This window comes from Zootoca vivipara, chromosome 8 (genome assembly GCF_965207765.1).
Source record: "Zootoca vivipara chromosome 8, rZooViv2.hap1.1, whole genome shotgun sequence".
In the NCBI taxonomy this organism is placed as follows: Eukaryota; Metazoa; Chordata; class Lepidosauria; order Squamata; family Lacertidae; genus Zootoca; species Zootoca vivipara.
This window is the reverse complement of record NC_142591.1, coordinates 60,411,652-60,434,093: the sequence shown is the minus strand read 5'-3', so window position 1 is coordinate 60,434,093 and position 22,442 is coordinate 60,411,652. Positions and strand designations below refer to the sequence as shown.

Here is a 22,442-nt window from a genome sequence, read left to right as displayed (position 1 = left end):
CACTACACCACACTGGCTCTCTTTTGAACTTGTTGGAAGTATACAAAGCTATCTAATAGCATGAGTTGGGTTAATGAAATCATAATAATAATAATCAGAAAGGCTGTGAGAAGAATGTAGCACATGAAGAGCCTCTGGAAAAACCCTCACTTTTTAATATGCTCATTAGGTACATGCCCATGTAACTGTATCTTGCCCTGCCTTTGTGATGTCTTCTGTATGAGAGTATTGCTTTGTTTCAAATAGTTGCCCACTAGCAATGAGTAAAAACAGCTTGAACCAAGAGGTAAAGCGAGTGCATCTCCCGGGTTCAGGCTTAGGGTTGTTTTGAGATAAGCAGCACCCTGTCTTTGCCAAGAGGAAGCTAATCATTATGCAAAACTACTCTACATGTAAGCCCCATCTTTATCAGTCTATCTGAAGGGAAGCTAAAATCCGTTTGCTCTCCTGAAACTCTGAATGTTTTAGAAACAGTTTCTGCTGGGAAGCTGCAATCAACCCTTGCAGCTCAGCTTTGAATAATATTCTGTGCTCCTTTTCCAGAGCATTAACTGGAAAAACTGTTGCCCTCAAGCTTTCGTTTTGCAGAGAGACAGCACCAGCAGCATAGCTGCATCAGGAACAACAGAGCCTTCAGCTCAATGGGGGATCAACCCGCTACAATTCCGTTTTACTCACCATCTGTGAGTAATGTCTGCTACTGGATTTTTTTTTTAATGTTTTTCATTTGCAAAGAAGCATGTATAAATAGCCATTCTACCCTTCAAAATACACAGAAGCAGTAAGTGCAAATGGATTAGGCCACCAGTTCTACACATTTCAGAAGGAAATTTCAGATTGAAACATTTTCACAATGGGCATGGTTCCCCTTTCTCCATATTTTGATGTCAGCAGAAGATGTTAAGAAGCATTCCAACTCCCTGCCTCTACCCTTGCCCAGGTGAGATCATCTCCAGAGTTTCTAAACAGGTGAAGATTCCCAGAAGTGATTTCCTTGGCACTGCTTGTCCCAGTGGCTTGGTGACGAAATAGCCAAGCATTCTGCAGGGGATTAAAGAAACATGTTTTTGCATAGGGTAGGTCTTGGGCCATAGCTACAATGTAACACAAAGATTCTATGCTGAAAGGGACAATATTTTAAAGCGGTTGAGGGTGGCTGCATGGTGGTGGAAACCAGGCTAAGGGGACAAACCTTTGAGTACCTTCTTACACAACAGATCAACAGAGCCAGACTGATACCCAGAGAGAACTTGCTGCAAGACAGACCCAAAAAAGAAAATAACAGAACACCACTAGTAATCACATACAGCTCCCAAGTTAAAACAGTACAACGCATCATCAGAGATCTACAACCTCTCCTAGACAATGCCAGCTCTCTTTCTCAAGCTCTGGGAGGAAGACCTTTCATTGCCTACAGACAGCCACCCAATCTTAAACAACTCCTCACCCACAATAATACAACCACCAGACTTAACATGGACACTGGTACCAGAGCCTGCAATAAACCCAGATGCCAACTTTGCTGCCACATACACTCGGACAACACCATTACTGGCCCCAACAACATCAAACATACCATCTCAGGACTATTTAATTGCTCATCTTCTAACATTGTGTATGCCATCAAATGCCAACAGTTTGTCTATATCGGACAAACAGGCCAAACCCTATGCCAAAGGATAAATGGACATAAATCTGATATCAGGAATCACAAGACAGAGAAACCAGGAGAACACTTCAATCTCCCAGGACATTCTATACAAGATCTCAAAGTAGCTGTCTTATTACAAAAGAATTTCAGAAATAGACTGGAAAGAGAAGTTGCTGAACTGCAATTTATTGCCAAACTTAAAACGATGGAGAAACCTGGTCTAAATAAAGACATTGGATTCTTATCTCATTATACATGATAAAGCTATCTTTAACCATCCAACCCCTTGCTTTTCCTGTGGGACCAATCGTAAACAGTTGTAAATTCTTCCTGTAAGACCAAATGCAGCCATAAACAGTCTGGCCCCTCCCCACCCTCTCACTATATGTGGGGATCTGGTGACTTCTGTTTCAGTGTATCTGAAGAAGTGTGCATGCACACGAAAGCTCATACCAATGACAAACTTAGCTGGTCTCTAAGGTGCTACTGGAAGGAATTTTTTATATTTTGTTTCGACTATACCAGACCAACACGGCTACCTACCTGTTCTTACACAACAGTTTTGGTGTGCTATTTGGGAAGTGTAAGTGTAGAGAGGAAGAGAAAGATGTTTCACCTGCCAAAGATCTTTTCTCAAAATGCCAAAATAGCATTCAAAAGAAGGCTAGCCTAAGAGCAATGCTGTAAAGGTAAAGGGACCCCTGACCATTAGGTCCAGTCGTGACCGACTCTGGGATTGCGGCAATGCTGTAGCCAGTCTCAAATAATTGAACATTCCTATTTTGCATGGGATTGCATGCCAAGGATCAGTATCACAGCTTGGATCAGGAGTGCCTCTGGATGGGTCTTCCCATGGATAATTAGTTTGAAGTTATGGCCCTGAGTACATCTTATTAGCTTCAATTGATATGACAGCTGCACTGCTTCCTGGAAATGTTGTGATTTCCCTGATAACCTCTATTACTGACTCGACAAATACTGTGGAGCTCCAACACCCAACAGGCTTGGTCAGCATGGTCAATGGTCAGCAATGGTGCGAGTTTGAGTTCAGTAACATCAGGAGGGGCACTGTTTAGCCAACCATGCTGCAAATGCTAACAGACAGGGCTGCCATTGAAGGCAGTTTAGAAGCTTGGGTTGGTCCAGAATGTGGCAGCAAGACTGATGTTAACTGCAGAGAAGGTTCAGCATCAGCTTTACAAAGCTTCTCCTGGTTTACTAGGTTGTTTCTGGGCTAAATCCATGGAACATGTTCAATATTCAAAGCACAATCTGTCCAGGGCTCAGAATATCCACTTGTCTTCCTTCCCCTCTCAGTATGACATTTAAACTGTGTGTAAGGGTTGATGTTGTTTGTCACTATGTTATGTATTTTTGTTTTTTTATATTGTCAGCTGCCCTGTGATCCTCAGATGAAGAGTGAGTAGTAGTAGTAATAATAATAATAATAATAATAATAATAATAAAGGTAAAGGTAAAGGGACCCTTGACCATTAGGTCCAGTCGTGACCGACTCTGGGGTTGCGCGCTCATCTTGCATTATTGGCCGAGGGAGCCGGCGTATAGCTTCCAGGTCATGTGGCCAGCATGACAAAGCCGCTTCTGGCAAACCAGAGCAGCACATGGAAACGCCGTTTACCTTCCCGCTGTAGCGGTTCCTATTTATCTACTTGCATTTTGACATGCTTTCGAACTGCTAGGTTGGCAGGAGCTGGGACCAAGCAACAGGAGCTCACCCCGTCCCAGGGATTCGAACCGCCGACCTTCTGATCAGCAAGCCCCTAGGCTCAGTGGTTTAACCACAGCGCCACCTGGGTCCCTGCATGATAAACATGCCCAATAATAATAATAAGCTGCCCTAAATGCTATCTATTAAGTGAAAGGACGAGATGGTTGGACAGTGTTCTCAAAGCTACGAACACGAGTTTGACCAAGCTGCGGGAGGCAGTGGAAGACAGGAGTGCCTGGCGTGCTCTGGTCCATGGGGTCACGAAGAGTCTGACACGACTAAACAACAACAAGTGAAAGGCCAGGATACAACAACAACAACAACAACTTATTTATATCCTGCCCATTTGGCTGGGTTTCCCCAACCACTCCGGGGAATTGTGTGAAATAAATTTCAGCAAGTCCTGTCTGTTATTATACATACTGGCATTTCATATTTAGCATGTTCTGAATGTTATTTGGTGGTATTTTTGTAGATATTGCTGATGTTGATTATCATTTCATCTAAGCTTTGAATTTTGAATTTTACAGCTATTTTATTGCTGCCTTCCACTTGCATAGGTTGTAAAAATGCAAAAGTGGTTTGCAACATTGCAAATAAACAAGCAAATGTTTTTAAAGATGAATTAGGTACAGAGGGCATGTTTCAGCCTGCAGAGCTCCTTTTCTCCTTGCCTCACCTCAAACAGAGAACTGTAGATAGACATGTCACAATTTTTCCTGTCATTATTCCAAGCCTGATTAATGAGAAGGAACAGATGTCCAAGTCTATATCTATCGTAGCAGGGAGCTCCCTTTGAGATTTATCCGTGTGTTAAGAATAAGCCTTCCTTGTGCCAGAGAGCCAGAACTAGAAAAGATAGACTTTAAAACAAAAACAAAAACTGAACTGTCCACCATCATGTTTGCAGAAAACTCCATGAGAGAGCTACAGACATAATGCAGAAACTGCCTGAAAATGTACACAATTTGCTAACATTGTGAAGATTTCTAAAGTCAGATTAAAAGGGATTCTGTTTGAAAGACTGGGGAGTGCTACATCCACCCCCTGCATGCTGCCCTATCTAATTTGTGTCCCTTTATATGTTTTTATTTTATTTTGTGGACTGCCATGGTGCTAAAAACAGGTGAGGAGTGGCAGACGGAGATACCTAACATTTGACCAAACTCAGCATATACCGTATAAATATACTGAGCCAACTACCCAAGAAAATGACTGCCAGCAAATATAGTACTTATATTTCAAATCTGTGTTGCATCTTTTAAAAAACTCCAGTAAGATTCCAGTGGGTGAGAGCCAAAGTAGCAGTCTGCTAGTGCAACTGCCATTCTGCTGCCTTGGTCTGCCTGTGGTCTCCTCTACTGGTTGATTAATTCAGCTCGTAACTCACAATAAGAATGGCATTTAAAACTCCTAATAATCTTAAACTCCATGGCTATGCCAGTTCAAAACAAAGTGGGCTGCTGACAGATACATGATAGAAGCAGACTGTTATACAGTCTCCTTTTACAGTACATTTATTTGTCCTTGTTTGAGAAATGCTCAGTACTTTGCCTTCTTTTCAATTGCTTTTCCATGTGTTTTTATGCCCTCCCTTTTTAGAATCACCAGTGCCATTGGTTAATAAAATAATAAACATTTACTGCATTAACATAGTTTGGAAATAAGTGGACAGTCCTCATTAATTCATGTGGTTTTCAAAATTACATTAATCATAATGAAGTAATTCACGTCATACCTATGCGAATGTGATATATAATTTATGGGAATTGCTTGGTAATTTTGCAATTAAAATACAATTATATTAAAATGTTACCTACCATCTAATTTCTTTTTTTAAAACATTATTTATGACATTTTAGCATTAATTATAGAGGGATTAGCAACATTCTTAGTTCGAAAACACCATGTAAGCAGAAATACTTGCACAATGAAATGCTAATTAGTTTCTAGGGAACAGCATTCAGTGAGACAAATACTCTGGAAAGTAAGTGTCGGTATTGAAGCAGATGGAAGAAACTAATCACGCCAGTCAAACATCAGGTATTTCATTTGCACACCTATCTGAGAAGTCATTCTCCATTGGGGGGGGGGGGAGGAACACTATATAGATTACATGAATCAAGCCCAACCCATCGTCTTTCAGATGCCTTAATTCTGGGTGTATTTTGGGTCAGCGTTTGAAGACATACTGGCCCATTCCCAAGTTTCTCCTTGTAGTTACCATTACACTCTAACAACTGTCTATACAAATAGCATTGCCCCAGCATTCTTCCTCTTTGTTCCTAACATAAGATCCTGTCACATTCCCAAAATTTAATCACACTACAGTAGTACCTTGGTTTTTTAACGCCCCCGTTGACAAAAGTTTTGGTTTCTGAATGCTGTAAACCCAGAAGTAAATGCTTCGGTTTTCGAACACGCCTCGGAAGTCAAACATGAAACGCGGCTTCCGTATTGAGTTTTCCGTTTGGAGGCTTCCGTACTGAGTTTTCGGTTTTTGAACATTTCAGAAGTTGAATGGTCTTCCAGAATGGATTACGTTTGAAAACCGAGGTACCACTGTGTGGTATGGTTAAGAAGCAAGGTCTACCCAGGCAGACTTAACTGAAGGGATGGAGCTACATAAGCATGTTTGGCTTAGTTCTTAATGGCACTTTTAGTCCTTTGGAACAAAGTAAATGAGCTGCAATCTCAGACATGGTTCAGAAGGCAAAACTCTTGGGATCCCTGGTCAGTTTAGCACCCATCCTCAGGATGTGTCAGTGTCTTTACTTTTTCCACTATCAGCAGATGTAATTGCCAGAAGCTGCTTTATACAGAGCCAGACTATTGGTCCATCTAGTTCACTACTGTCAACATTGACTGGCAGCAACTCTCCAGGTTTTAAGACAGGAGTCCTTCCTAGTCCTAACTGCAGGTACCAGCCACCCACTTCCCATTATCTAATACCTGAGTCCCATGTTGGGCAAAATATCCCCGATGACCTTCGTGATCCCTTCCAACTCTAATTCTATGACGCTGTTAAGTGGAGATGGTGGGGGCTGAACTTGGGACCTTTGGCATGCTTAGAATGTGCTCTGCTGCATAGCTATGCCCCCCCCCCAGCTGCTTCTTATGCACGTGAAAAACATTGTAACGTGTAATAAACTTTGCCAAGGTGGTTGGCATAAACTTTTATCAGTGGCTACACTGGGTGTTTTTCCTGACCCACCCCAAAAGCAATTATGCTCTCAGCTATGGATACAACAGTATTCAAAGAATATTTTCACCATATCAGAGAAATCTGTGAACAAATTATTCTGAAGCCTTTGTGCTGATAACTAACAAATAAAACTGAATTCCAAAGCACAACCTGGAGAACAAATCAGCTGAAAGAAATGTAAGATTGTGATCAGCGCCTTTTCAAACGAAGCAATGTTCTCCCACACAGAATGTCAAAGAGATCACCAAACAACTGTTGCTCATTGTGAAACATGAATTGTTAACTAATGCTTCACAATCAGAACCCTGCTTTGTTCCATATAAGGCTTGCAGTCACGATCATCAATGCTATAGCAGTACAATGAGAATGGGTTTTTTTCCTGTGTGCTGCAAATATAATAAAGCCCTAATAAAGGCAAAAAGATGTGGAAATGCGTAAAAGCTGCAGACATTTGAAATAAGTAATTTCTTATCTCAGCTGCACAAATGTAGGATTTCTTACAAATACAACAGGCAGCTGTGAGGACAAAAGGCTGGGAACAGGTAGGCACTGTGCATCTTTGGCAAAGCTTTGCACAAAGTGAACAAGAGCATGGCCATGCATCCAATACTCTGGAAGCCTTAGGACCGTTTGCTGTCTCAAAGAGCAGCAGGAAGAAAGCACTCTGAGCAATTTGTCCAATGTCACAGCGACTGAATACAAAAGCTACAGAGTGGCATAAATTCAAGTGCTTTGCAATAAAGGACACGTTTTATTGGCTTCACTATGAATGTGGCGTGGAGCAATGATAGGCGAGACTCAATTCAGACATTACAAAAGTAGGGGCGAAATCCACATTGGGGTCCCGGGTTCAAGCCCATCCCTCCTTGAGTGTCCTCCCACTGCCATACCCCAGACACGAGTGAGGTGTACACAGATAGTGGTTGCTGAGGATCAGGGTTTGTTGACATTTATCCTACCACCCCATGTGCTCCACTAAACTAATGTGAGATCCACAGTAAACCATACGGGTACAACAGTTGCGTTAGCACAAGTACCATTTGTGCACCATCTCAAAAATGTCATAGCAGATAGAGAATGCAGTGGCCATCAGGAGCCACCTAAGTATCCTTTTAGGATACATCCAATTAAGTCCTACTCAGAGTAGACCCCCTTAAAACTAAGTTAGCTAGGCCTATGAATTTCAATGGGTCTACTGGCATTGCTTTTATATCCCCCCTTTCATTATTTTTCTGAGTGAAATTAGCGTTTAACAGAGAGAATGGATATAATGTTAAAAACACAGAAAAAGACACTTTTTCTGTGTTTTCAGGTTATATGTACTCTCTCTCATAACCCCCTATTTCACTGTTGCAAGATGTGGGGATGGACAGTAGCTCAGATGGTTTTTAAAAAGTGATTAGGCAAATTCCTAGAGATAGTTCCTTACTAGTTACTAACTGATAGCTCCTAGCTACAATGGCTTAATGAAATATGCATTTTAATACCACTTGTTGGAGCACAATAGTACAGTATATTTATTTATTTATTGCTTCCCTTGAGGCAGCCCAAAGTGGTGTGCAATATTCACACACACACACACACACACACACACACACACACACACACACTTAAAACAATCACATATATAAAAACATTTTTTTAAAAAATGAATATAAAAACAGTTTAAAACAGCAGTACATACATAAAATCAACTCAAGTTCAAGACAGATACCAACTGAGATGAACTGAGGACTTGTTGAAGGAACAACAACAATTTATTACTTATACCCCACCCATCTGGCCGGGCCTCCCCAGCCACTCTGGACGGCTTCCAACAGAATATTGAAAACATGATAAAACATGAAATGTCTTCAGCCAAGTGCCAAACCAGCAGCAACAATGGGGAAGGTGCCTTTCTGATATGCAATGGGAAAGAGCTCCAGAGAAGAAGTATCTCCCCCCTCCATCTTACCACTTTGGGGTATCTCAGGGCTGATAACATGTGAAAATTGCTTAGAACACCAAACGCTTTAAATATTTAAATGGAAAACCTGGAGCCCCAAGAAAAGTAAAATCTTTTTTTCTTTCCTGCCCACACCGCCGTGTGCGGATGGTGACTATTTCCCAAGCAACTGCGACAATAAATAAAGCCCATAAGTGGCGTGACAGGCAGCCTTTTTCTCCCTCCAGCCTGGCAAATAGCTGCTTGGCATGCTTTAAATATGAGCCCTGCAGAGTAACAGCTTTTAGTATGAAGGGGAAAATGCTGAGCAGCAGTCAATTTCCAGACTAAATGAGACATAAAGGTCATGAGGAGGAATGGGAAAATAGTAAAGCTGCTTTTACCTAAATAAATAAAGATCTGAATGAGCCATAATCAAGGGATGCATTGTGCAGCAGCTGTACAGTTGCAGTAAGTGGTTCCTCCAAGAATTACTCTAGAAAACTATTTCGTTGAACTCTAATGGCAGCCATTATTTTCTCCTAATTATGTTTTTCCCTAAACCCCCCCTTTAAAAAGTACATATCTGTAACATAAAATAGTATATTAAAAACTTGCCTCAACTCAGTGGTGCCTCGTCCCCTGCAGCATATGGGGAAATGACATTATTAAGTATAATGGCCGAGTTACAGATTCAGCAAGAAAAACATGCCTAAATTTTAAGAGAGACAATTGTGAGCTGTTCCCATAAGAGACAGCTGGAAAATGCACCATCCAGTTGCTTTTCTTAATTTTGTGCCACTTTCAACGTTGTTAATGCCTGAATCACACCGGCGTGTTTGGCAGTAGGCTTGTATTTTGTCCGACTAACTTAATTAGGAGTGGCACCTCAATCCTAAATGCAAACCCAAGCTAGACATTAGCTGGGGCATCAGGGGAACTCCGTATTCAAATTCAGTGTTAATCCTGCTGGTATCTAAGATGGGATGCTTAGATTTAAGACAGTTTTATATTAAGTGTCTTTCTTTGAAGCAATTTTCAATGGTATTCAGGAGAAATTTAGTGGGCACAGATCATTTCACCAGTCCAAGGACCTCTATTTTCCTCATTATGCAAGTAAATTATATGGCTAAGCTTCTCTGGCTAATCTCTGAAGAACTCAATGAAATTGTCATATTCAAAACCATAATTCTGCTTCTGACTTCTACCAACTTTGGAATATTAGAAGCACACATGATGTACAATGATGATGCACATCCTGCCCCTCCCCCCCCGGCATGATTGGTTTAAACAGTTTATCACTGCAGTCAAACCAAGCCAAACTATGCTTAAACTATGGTTTGATTAAATTAGCCAGGATCTTTCCAGCGACAGTGGAAGATTGATGATGTTCTGTTAAATATAATGACCTCCACTTTCATATTTTAAATTGCTCTTAATCTGTATATTGAGAGATTGCTTTAAGGTTTTTTAAATTAAAGATTTAAAAAAAATTAAACTATTAAGTCCCCTTGGGACCCTTTCTGAGCCAAAAGTTGACTCATAAATAAATATGACTATTTGGTCACCAGACCTTAGATACTATTGAGTGCACATTCTGCTATGAATTTCCTTATGGGGATGAGAAATCTGCAGCTCTTAGAAACAAAACACCATTGCAGATAAAATAATAAATGCATTAATTTGGGGTCCACTCCCCTTGCCTTCTAAGTCCTGTGTTTTAGGCTGCTATGTGCTCAAGCTTACCCTTGCTATCATGAGGGCTGAAGACGACTACCATTTCAACAGTTGCCCAAGGGTTAAGCACAACCACGTGGGGATAGCAGGCAGTCCCCTGGCTCGTATATTGCCTGGGCCTGACCCATCACATCAGTGTGAAAGTTGCTAATATATATCTGCGCACATTGCTACATAAAGTGATATAGAACTGCAGTGTCGTTTCATGAAATATTTCCCTTCATGCATAATTCTATTCCAGCAAGCAACCCATTGACGTCAACGAGACTTTGCCTAGCTTGATTAAAGAGCTGCCTTCAGCTGACTCCAGTAGGCTCTGGGTCTAGCATTCTGTATTTGTATTCCTTGCTATATTGCATGCAATTTCAGAGGGAATAAGCATGAAATTACAATAAAAATATGACGTTGCAGATTCCTGAACTTCGGCAGCCTTCCAATTAATTGAATGTGAGTTGTAACAGAAAGAAGCTCTTCAAATTTAAGCTCTGTGCCAAGTATAGCTGCTTCATGAGCATGGTTTTAAGTCCTCTTCCAACACTGTGGCTATTAATTTAGTTAACGTTATATCATTATAAAACCAGGCCACATTTGAGGCTTTCTAATAATGAACTAAGTGAAATTCTTTGCTGGTTTTCAACTGAGGTGGTAATAGTGGCAAATGGCCTGAATAAAATATTTAAATAGATAAAGCTATGTGGGTAGATTTTCTGTACTGAGTCATATCAACAGGATATATCATACTGCTTCTGGCATTGTAAGTGCTTTCTGCCCCAAAGCATTTCATAAACTCAAAAGTAACATTTCTGAATCATTCTAAAGACTACGTGATAGCAAATGCCGGTATGAAACAAAATCCCCAACACTATCTAACCTAGACTGTGAATATATTTTCTTACTGATAGTAGTATGACAATTGTGTGCAATATTCAAATGAACCTAAGGTGTTCTTAAAAAGAGCAGAGTCGGAATTCAAAAAGCCGTATAAAGGACAGAATCTGCCCTGCCTTCCATTCCAGCTATCATTTGAAGTTGGCTAGTTTGGAAACTAATCATAACTAGTGTTCAACCACAATTCCTGGTCTGGATTAAATTGTGAGCCACTGATAACTAAAAACAGAAGTGGAAGCTTGACAGGAGGAGAAAAAGCAGGGAGGAAGGAGCTAAGTTTGTTCCCATAGTATTGAACCATGGTTAAGTATTATGTCTAAATGTGGCCATACAATACATCAATGCAACTAGGTAGTAGAGCACTTTCATGTCACCTGAGAGGCTGTATTTGTCTTGACAACATCTCCAGAATGGCGACAAGCTTACAGTAATTCTGAAAAATACCTTCTGAGTCTATGAAAGAAATAGCCTGATTATAAAGCACTTCATCTTTAGTGAATGTGTTTCCAAAATAATGGATTAAAACCCATATACTGAAGTTATAGCCCTATACATACATACTTACCTGTTAAGTCCCATTGAAATAAGTGGGGCTTACATCTGAAGAGACATGAACACGATTCAGCTGCTGTAGGAGGGATACTGCCATTTGTGCCCTTCCATAAAATGCTTTCAATAATAAAAGAAATACCATTGTTTCAGGTTGAAAAGGAGAAGATCTAATAGGAGCTGAGTTTTCTTACATAAAACAAAACAAAAAAAACCACAAATGTGTGTCTTGTTCTCAAAGATGGACAGATAATTTTTCAAAAAGCATCCTTTCCCACAAGAGGTGGTCCTTGCCAGTGAGCAAGATGCCAAGCCTGCCTAAAACTACTGATGCCCAGTGTTGCTATCCCTCTTTGACTTGCCCTCCAGCCAAGCCAGATGAAAACAAAAGCAGTAACTTGGGGACACAAAAAGTCACCGCCCATTTCTTCTAAAGCAAAAAACTTACCAGCTGGTTGCAGTGTGTGTGTGTGTGGGGGGGGGGGGAATACTTGAAAATATAGCTGATATATGACAGGGCTGGGTGGGGACCAGGTGTCATAGAACTGAATCCAGGCAAGGTGCAGCACCCATCATCCTTCACTATTGGCCAAGCTGGCTGTGACTGATGGGAACGGGAGTCCAAAAACACCTGGAGGGCCACAGGTTTCTCACTCTGGGACTTTGATTTACTGTCCCTGAACTTCCTTCCTTGTACCACCATAAAATACTGCTGTCCTAGTTTTATTGGGCTGGTTTGCCATTTCCAAAGGGGCACTGTCTCATGTGTTTCCGGGCAGCCTTCTAGTCAAATGCTCCTTCCCTGCCAAATCTCGTTTTTGAAACACAATGCCGTGCCCCCCCTAGGGCATACACACATGCAATTCAGTTTCTCAGCTCAGCCCTAAATTCCTCCCTCTCCAAAACCCAGAGGCATTTAAAGTGGGAAATCAGCTGGCCCAACCAGTGCCATATCATTAACAGACCACCCAACAGCCACCTGTGAGAGATATGTGAAACACTTTGAGGGCAAATCACTTGAATCCATGACAAACTTGATGCCACAATTAGTTTGGGCCTGTTGGAGGTCCCTGTAGCACTATTAACTTAGAACCTGTGGATCCACTTCAGTTGTGGAAGCCTGAAACTTTTGGGGCTGACTACAAGCACTTCTTGAAGCGGTCTTCCCTGCATCCAAAGATTTGAGAGAACTATCATCCAGTCTCTAATATTCCCTACCTGGGCAAGGCAATTGAGAAGCTGGTGGCCATCCAGCTACTGGTATGCCTGGAGGAATCAGATTCTCTGTATCAGCTTTTCTCAGCCTTGGATCACCAGAAGTTGTTGGACCACAACTCCCATCATTCCTAGCTAGCAGGACCAGTGATCAGGGATGATGGGAACTGTAGTCCAACAACATCTGGGGACTAAAAAGTTGAGAAAGGCTGCTCTAGACCCATTTCAGTCTGGTTTCAGGCCCAGTTTTAGAACCAAAATAGCCCTGGTCGCCATGACTGATGACCTTTATCAGGAGAGACAGGGGAAGTGTGACATTTGGTTATTCTTGCTCTCTCAGTGGCTTATGGGGTGTGAGAAATTGGATGCACTGTATGTAAAAGTGTGGTTATACGGGAAATTTCAGCGTCATTACCAGAAAGTAGTACTAGCAGACAAATGTACTATGTGGCTTTGAGCTGGTGGTTCCAGAGGGGTCCATTTTGACTCCTATGCTTTTCAACTTCTATGCAAAGCAACTGCAAACTCTCATCTGTGGTTTGAAGCACAGTGTTATTGGTATGCTGATGATGGACAGCTCTAGCTGTCCGTTCCATCTGAATCAGGACTTTGGAAATGTTGGACTGCTAGAAGCAGTGGTGGGCTGAATAAAGTGAATCCTGACAGCAAATATATTCTCTGGGCGGGCTGTTCCTGTGTCTAGAATTAGGTGGCAGGTGCTCTGTATGGGGAGTTGGCATATAAAAGACACCAGGTCCATTGGCAGACCAACTCTGCACTACAATAGTGTCTGCAAATGTGACATAAAGGCTGGCAGCAACATCAATCCCGCCATGTGGGAATCCCTTGCAGATCAGTTGCAGTGCCTGGAGACAGACAGTCAGGCTGCATATTCATAGCAGTGACCAGAGAAGAATGACCACTGGGAAGAGTGCAGAAAGTAGAAATGTCCTGGTGCAGCTGCAGCTGCACAACCAGAAGCCTTCATCTGCCCCAGCTGCAACAAAACATGTCTCTCCCGTATCATTCTCTACAGCCATAGCAGGTGCTGTAACCTTCCAACAGTTTGATTTCACACACCCCCAAAGGCACACTCCTCCAGTATCTCTTGAGACAGACAGATGCCAACCATCTATCTATCTACAGTGGAACCTCGGTTTATGAACACCTCGGTTTATGAATTTTCAGTTTATGAACGCCGCGGACCCATCTGGAATGGATTAATTCACTTTCCATTACTTTTAATGGGAAAGTTCGCTTCAGTTTATGAATGCTTCAGTTTATGAACAGACTTCCGGAACCAATTACACCCATGTTTCAGTTTATGAACGCCTCAGTTTAAGTACTTCGCGGACCTGTCTGGAACGGATTAATCCACTTTCCATTACTTTCAATGGAAAAGTTCGCTTCAGTTTATGAACGGTTACTCCGCGGACCGTCTGGAACGGATTAATCCACTTTCCATTACTTTCAATGGGAAAGTTCGCTTCAGTTTATGAACAGACTTCCAGAACCAATTGTGTTCATAAACCGAGGTACCACTGTATATATCTTCTACATAATGCCCCATTTTTATCATTTGTTTAAATCGCCTTTTCATTGCTCATGGTTCATTCATCTTCTCCAGCAACTGATAAAACTACTTTCCCTTCCATCTTGTTTCTAAGTGCAAACCTAAAGTACTAAATATTTTATTTTGTTTTGTAATTAGTTTCATTCATATATATATATATATATATATATATATATATATATATATATATATATAGAAATAGAAATATCAGGCTTCTTTCCCTGCAGCAATCCCATGTCCATTAATACACAGCCCCCTGCTCTCCTTCATTATGCTTACATAGTTATTCATGGAGGCAGGATAGTGGATATAGCCAAATAACAGTGGGTGGAATGTCAGTCCCATCATTCTTCAACAAAGGTTTTTGGTGTATATTTGTTTCTCAGATTGAAGGCAGCACAAGACCTGTAAGAATTTCTCCAAATCGGCTGTTTCACCGGGGGGGCGGGGGCGGGGGGGGGGAATTGCAGGCTTTGATTCATGAAAATATAGGATTGATAAATCAAATGCACACCAAGCTTGGGTAGTGAATGGGTCTCATGGGACTGATGACTCAGTATCTTACTATTTTTAGCACCATTTATTTGGCAGTTAATTGTCATTTCTGCAACATGGTCTGCAAGTATTTTCATGTTTTGCTTACAAAAAATATTCAGCAAGTAGTTCATCCTAATGCTATACAAGGATTGCATGCAATGGGCTAAACTACTCTACATGCAGTGCACAAGTTTGCTGCAGAGGATACACTCCAACAAGGTGCTGGGTATTTCCTACATGAGATTAGGCATGTGATGACTAGAGGCTTGATGAATCTTCTCTGTAAAGGTGTCTTGGCTCTAGAGTGTGTACCTTAGGGCCAGGTACCTACATTTGAAAAGGAAGGCTAGTGCGGCTCTCCACCTCCCCAGCTTTCTGAGTTCCTGTTCATTTTGAAGCCAAAATCTGAGATGCCATTTCCCCTCCAAAATAGCGCTTTTTCCAGGACTGCGATCTCATGTGGCGCTCCAAACCATGCATTGTAGGGTGTCTTACCCCAAAAAAAGCACTTGGGGGGGGATGGGAACTACAGCATGAAATCACGTGAGATCACAGTAACCAAAATGGCTGCCATGCTCTCGCCATGCAAAATGGGATGTCCTGGTTTTTCCAGGTCAATTGTGGGAAATTCCATAGTTTATGCACTGTACGAAGAAGTACTATCTCATAAAGCAATGGAAAACCATCTCCCCGACCTGGCTGTGAATGACTTTCTCCAAAATTCTCACAGCCAGGTATGTGTTTATAATTATATAAACACTGCTGATTTAAACAGACTGGGCTATATTTAACAAATTACAAATCTATACAGATATATTTATACACCAGCCCACAGGAAATTCTCTCTTGATATATTGTGGCCTAGTTCAGACACCTGGTAGGTCCCAGACAATCATTCATGGAATAGCTTGTGGCTGTTGATAAGACTGCAGCCCAGTGTGTATCATAGGTGCCAACTCTATGAACTGCTTTGGATTCTACATTTTATCGTTGTTTGGTATACAAGTTGTCATGTGACCTCAGTGCTTCTGGATAGGGCAGCTTGTAAATCTAATTGATAATTCATTAGATCATCAACTGCTGGGTTAAATGGGCTCATAAAGACCACTAAAGTTTTGGGTTTTTTTAGACTGCATAAATAGGCTACTTAAAAAACAAACTTGCATATTCAACTTATTTGCTAGTCTTGGTAGGAACCAATTATGTACCGTGGAGCTTTCTTTCTTTCAGAAATGAGAAAGCAACTGTTACAAACATGTGACATGACTAGAGATTCAAAACTGTAGTGATGAATTGATTCACCCTAGAGATTACAGGCTCTGCAAAACAGGGTTGGAATGTTTTTCTTCCATGAGCCACTGCGAGCAGGTGATACTAAAAAGAAGTGTTTGGGGCAGGGGCATAAGATGTGAAAAGGGGGAAATGGCTCTACTTGCCACATCAGGTATATGTTGAACTCTTACTAAAAGTATTCTTTACTGCCTGCCCCACACATTGTATGTTTTCTAGGCTTGTCATGATTTAGAAAGCTCCTGCAGGGCTCCTGTACTTCCCAAGAGGTTGTGCAATAGAGTGTGTTGTCCAAAATAATTATCTGTAACCACCATTTTACCTGAGGCCATATGTCATTCTGTGCTCACTAGGTACTTGGAGACTGTGTCTAATTTGGACCTGAAGGCAGGCGAACGTGAATAATACTTACAGAGATAAAACAGGATGAAAGCCACCGTGGAACTAATTTATTAGTTTTAAAGGACATCAACCAAAGAAACTGTAGTAAGTCCTTTTGTTATTTATTCCAAGGACTTGAATGTTTCTCTGTGTTGGATTTCTTAGCTTTTTTTGTTTTTGTTTCTTTTAACAAGGAATTATGAATATATTTAGTAGCTTTAAAATATTCCTGCAAAAAGTTAGACCTTACAATGTTAAATTCTAGATTATCGCGTGATCTTGCATCGGTGTAATTGGCTACAAGTGGATTTACAACAGAATAAATGTGGTGGGATCAGGAGATGAGCCAAACCCTACAGGCAACCTATTCCAATGCCTGTCTAGTACCTCTAAAAAGCAGACATGCCTGACTCATGCATAATAAGAAATGAGAAATTAACCACTAAAATAAGTTCCATTAGTCACAGTGTCCCCTTGTCATTAAATCATGTAATCACATAATGTTAACTTACACCCTAAATCATTCTGAAAATTTTTGTTACAATTCAGTAGTGTCTAATAGGTGCAGGTGCTCTGATGGGTAAAAACAAGGATACAGCACTCAAGGCCACTTCAGTCATTTCAATGGAGGAAAGTATATGTTTTGAATAAAAAGTGCATGTTTTGAATAAAATAGGCCAGATCGCACACAAGAAAGGTGGAAACAGTGGGAAAGCGTCATGATGAAAACGGGTTTTTGGATCAAGGCAAACGCCACTGAAATGTGAAATAGAGTGAAATCAGCAGAACTACTTCAAAATAATGTGTTTAAGTTGGGGATTCGTTGCTCAACATGATGTTGGCTACACCACTTAGCCATTCCTGCATACTGTGGTCTTCAAGAGATTCTTGGCATGCCTTTTATTTGAAAACTACCTTTCTCTCTCAAAAGCCACTGCAAAAATATGACAGCTACAAGAGCAATAATTGCAAGGTGGAGTCATTGCTTTAGGAGTCATTACCTTTCAAGTAAATGTTGGCTCACATCCTTTAATACACATAGTGAGGCCTGAAACTCTAATGGGTCATCCTTAAGGCTTTTCACTGAGACAGCAGCCTATTGGATTAGGAACTCTTAGCAGTCCTTCACAAGCAGCTGCTGCCTGCCCCCATTGAAGGGTCAATTAATGCTACACAAGCACACTTATGCCATTCATTCAGGGAGAGAGAGAGAGAGAGAGAGAGAGAGAGAGAGAGAGAGAGAGAGAGAGAGAGGGAGCAGGGTCTTGGATTATGGCAGCAAAGTAGGTTACTCGCAATCCAGGCAAACTTGGCTGGAACATGATGAGAATTTAGCTGCAAAACCACCAGCAACTGCAGCTGTAAATAAAACTGATTCACTGGCTGGAGCTGTGAGCCTCTTGTGGTGGCCAGCACAATTCTGATATCCCAATAACAAAAGTCCAATCTATTTATATACTATAGTCTCCAAGTTGTGAATTATAAAGTTAGAAGATGCAACAAATCTAAAAACTGGTTTGAAGTCCATATTGTGCTATCGGTTTCATAATTTTTGATCTGGAAATATATTGCAAATCTTGACGTGTGTGTCCTATAAAAAAATCATGATGCAGGAAAAATTGGGAAGCCAGCCAATGCCTCTACATAGCTCCATCCTTATTACAGACATTGTCATGTATCAGTATATTATGATGTTTAGCTGGTGATATACTGTGATGTTGAAAACTGGATATTGCCCAGCCCATAACTCAATATCTATGTCAACCAGGAATACACCCATGACGGCCTTCTCTTGCACCTTCATGAATTAGATTTGAAAACAACAACAACATTCAGTTGTAGCCAATAGATGGTGGTGCATGTGGTGCTTAACTGTGGTGTGAGTGCACACTTTATCTGGTTTGCAAAACTGCCTCATGGGACCAACAAGGTTGCCAAGCTCAGATGTACACTTTCTTGTTCATTAGTGGATTCTAAGCATTCTTTCCTAAATTATGATTGCTACAAGAATGAGGTACAAGCGAAAACAAAGGAGAAGAGTAAATATGTCAGTTTTTTTCATTCAAATGGACACAACTTCCAAGTACATATAGCTGTAGGAAAATGGGTTTTACAAGGAAGAGTAAAAGCATAAATGACAGAACACATGGGATGGCATGCAGATACTCACCGAGAGGTTGCCCCGCGATGATCCTGGCATTCTCTCCTGCCACAGCAGCCCTTGCGTGCCTCTCACTCATATACTGTACAAACGCATAACCTTTGTGCACCGAGCAGCCAACTATTTTTCCATACTTTGCAAAGATCGCCTCTATGTCACCCTTTTTGACAATGGCTGTGTTGAGGTTGCCAATGAAAACTCTCGAGTTGATGGATTTGGGGTCATTCTTATTGGTGACATTACTGGTCTGTGTTTTGCCGGTCATGGTTGGCTCACTTGACTTCAGCCCTTAAAACAAGACAACAAAGATTTGTGTTTAGTTGCATATATTCATCTCTAGTTAGGTATGAAGTTTAACACCAACACCAACAACTAATTGAATCTAAATCATGAGGAGTATATAGTTAAAGATGACTGACCATTAGAAAGCTCTAGTGAACATTATCAGAAACCAATTTTAAACCCTACATTTTTATGAATTTAAAATACACTCATAAATCAGGCCATCTCAAATTTAGCACTTTGCCAATATTCACTGATTTAAACATGAAAGTTCAGTCAGTGGCTTATTAAATAACCATCTTTCCATCATGCAAATTAAGAGACTAAAGCACTACTGTGTGTCAATGAAATGAACAGCCAAGGCCAGCTGAGGAGCAAATCTTCATGATGATGAAAAGCTTGCCTGCTTTTATCTGGCTCCTGTCAATCAGCGTACATTATCTTTTCCAGCCTGTTAAATACTGTAGATCATTGCAAGAAGTCCAGAGCAGGTTGAATACAGCTGCTTAGTGCAATCAATATATTTCCACTAGGAGCTAGAAATTTCTTCTTTGCAGAATAGCTCAGAAGGGTAAACTTTTGTTGTTGTTGTTGTTAGTAGTAGAAACAGGACCAGCAGCTAATTCTCATCAATGACACAGTAGGTTCTTATCTGTCCATCAAGGCTGCCTCTGTGATTATGTGGTTAGATCCTGGAGATAGAATGGTTTGAATTCTTTGTTGCGACAATGAAACTGATGAGATTCAGTAGTTGGCAGGAATAATTGGAACTGAGGTTTATGCTGTTTTTCTTATGAAACTGTCTAAGACATCCCATACTGTACTGCAATTAATAAAACAATCACTATTTCATAAACTACTACCCTAACATTCCTGAGCATATCCTATCATTTGTAAACTGCTTCTGAATATTTTGGATATGAGCTCATAAGTATTTACAGTAGGACACACGCTTCTCTCATGTCTGCAATTGTCATAGCAACTGCCCACAAAACACTAGGGGATTTTAAGCTGTTTCTTTTTTTTTAACACCCCCCCCCCAAACAACTGTCTTTGCAGGAGAACCACTGAAGCTGTCCTCCTGAAACTTGGCAGGATTCATCACTCAGGATTCATCACTCAGAAGCGGCAACATTACATGCAAATTTCATCCAATTCTGCCCCCAAATCAAAACATTACAGGTCGTTCCTTTAAAAAAAAAGGTCCTAAAGCTCTCATTTGTAATTTGGCAGGTTTTATCCATTCTGGAGGGGCTATTATGCCAGAAAATTTCATTCACGTCTTTGGCATATATATATGATTTTTAGAAGTTAGAATAAAAAGTTTTAGTTTACAGTATTCTGTGATTTCTATTAAGTTTCCTGCAATACTACAGAGCAATTTCATGCATGTCTACTCAGATGTCAGTCCTGTTGTTTTCAATATGGTTTATTACCAGATAAGTATGTATATAATTATCACTTAAAAGATTTTTGTAAGTCCTATGTGTATCCAAATATACAAGTCGCTTGCCATTTACACTAGTGGCCAGAATTGTGGAAACCTTTTGGAGAAAGTGTATTTCCGAGGTTTGATGGCTCATAACACCACTTTCTTTTGAAGTAATACCATAAAATTATATATCAATGGAATGATAATTTAATGAAGAATGTAATGCAACAAAGCTTGTTGAATTATCTGTATTCTATCAAAAGTATAGCCAAATAACCAGAAAAAGGTGTGTTTAGAGAACCAATCAGGTATCATCTGGTTTTGGTAATGATGGCTCATAACACCACTTTTTTTAATAATCCCAAAAAATTATATAACAATGGAAATATAATTTAATGAAGAATGTAATGGAATAGCTTATATGAAGAATTATTATAACAGCAGTCATAAAGAAACGTGAAACACATAGAAAAAATGTGCTTTACAAAAATTCTCACCATGTCAGCTACTACTTAGTTGGATAACCTTTAGCCCTCGCATGGAGTGAACAAAGTTTTTTTTTTAGTTCTGCAGCTGTAATAATGTGAAACCAAGATTGAATTATTGCCTCTATTAATTCAGATTTATTGCTGGGTTGCTTCTAACAACCTTCTTTAGTCGGCTCCATAGATTTTCAATTGAGTTAAAATCTGGGCTATGTAGTTTTGGGCATTTACATTCCCATTAATAATGCAAATTCTGCACACACCTTTTGCTGTCATACAACCCCAGATCATAACACTGTTTCACAGAAGTTGTAATACAAGTAGGATGTAAATCTCCGATTCTTCTCCTTACGTATTTCATGCCATCACTATCAAGCAAGGAGATTTTGATCCCACCACTCCAAATAATACTGTCCCATTGTTCCACTGTCCAGTTAACATAGGTTTTAGCCCAGTTTAATCTTTTTAACCTTTGTTTGAGAGATAACAATGGCTTTTTCCTTGGCATTCTAGCATTTAGACCATATTCCTGCAGTCTGTGCCGAACAGTCCTTGCACTCAACTTCACATTACATTGCACCATGTCATCTTGTATACACCCAGATGATTTTCTCCTGTAATGTAGGCATAGTCTCAATTTTTCTATCATCACTTGCTGTTGTGCACCTTTTCCTGCCTTTACCAGTCTGATTTTGTAGTTACTAGGTCTCTTTATACCTCTTCAAAATTTTAGAAATGCCATCTTTGGTTAAGTTTCAAGCAATTTTTCTTTTAATTTCTTCATAACTTTAGCCTTGTTCACTTAATAGTACTATTTTACTTTGCTTTCTGGGTGACCGGTCAACTCTTTGTGCCATTTCTTTAATTTTATTATGTTTTACAAGCTCACTAAATGGCAGAACAAAAAAAAAACCCAACAAATTTGATAGCAATCACATAACACAGTGGCAAATGTCCTCTTTATTTATGTTGTAATAAATCATCTTTCATAAAAAGTTATTGCATTACATTCTTCATTAAATTATCTTTCCATTGATATATGATTTTATGGTATTACTCCAAAAAAGTGCTGTTATGAGCCATCATTGCCAAAACAAAATGACACCTGATTGGCTCTCTAAACACTCCTTTTTCTGGTTATTTGGCTATAGCTTTTGATAGAATACAGATAATTGAATAAACTTTGTGCACTGCATGCTTCATTAAATTATCTTTCCATTGATATATAATTTTATGGTATTACTCTGAAAAAAGTGGTGTTATGAGCCATCAAACTTTGGAAATACACTTTCTCCAAAAGGTTTCCACAATTTTGGCCACTAGTATAACTAGAGGTCAACAATATATTTTCAAGCCAGCCATGTGGCTTTTTTATTGGCCAGAAACTACTGCATTCACACACA

At 40.2% G+C, this 22,442-nt stretch overlaps 1 protein-coding gene across 7 annotated transcripts in view; it reads right to left on the bottom strand.

Moving 5' to 3' along the window:
• Window positions 1–22,442, bottom strand: part of RALYL (RALY RNA binding protein like) — a 258,264-nt gene that overhangs the window by 114,063 nt on the left and 121,759 nt on the right. For all 7 annotated transcript variants that reach the window (XM_088675666.1, XM_060277725.2, XM_088675667.1 and 4 more), the window contains one exon: window positions 18,850–19,128. In XM_088675666.1, the coding sequence (XP_088531792.1) occupies window positions 18,850–19,105 (256 nt within the window). In that variant the 5' untranslated portion in view covers window positions 19,106–19,128. The remainder of the gene's footprint in view (window positions 1–18,849; window positions 19,129–22,442) is intronic.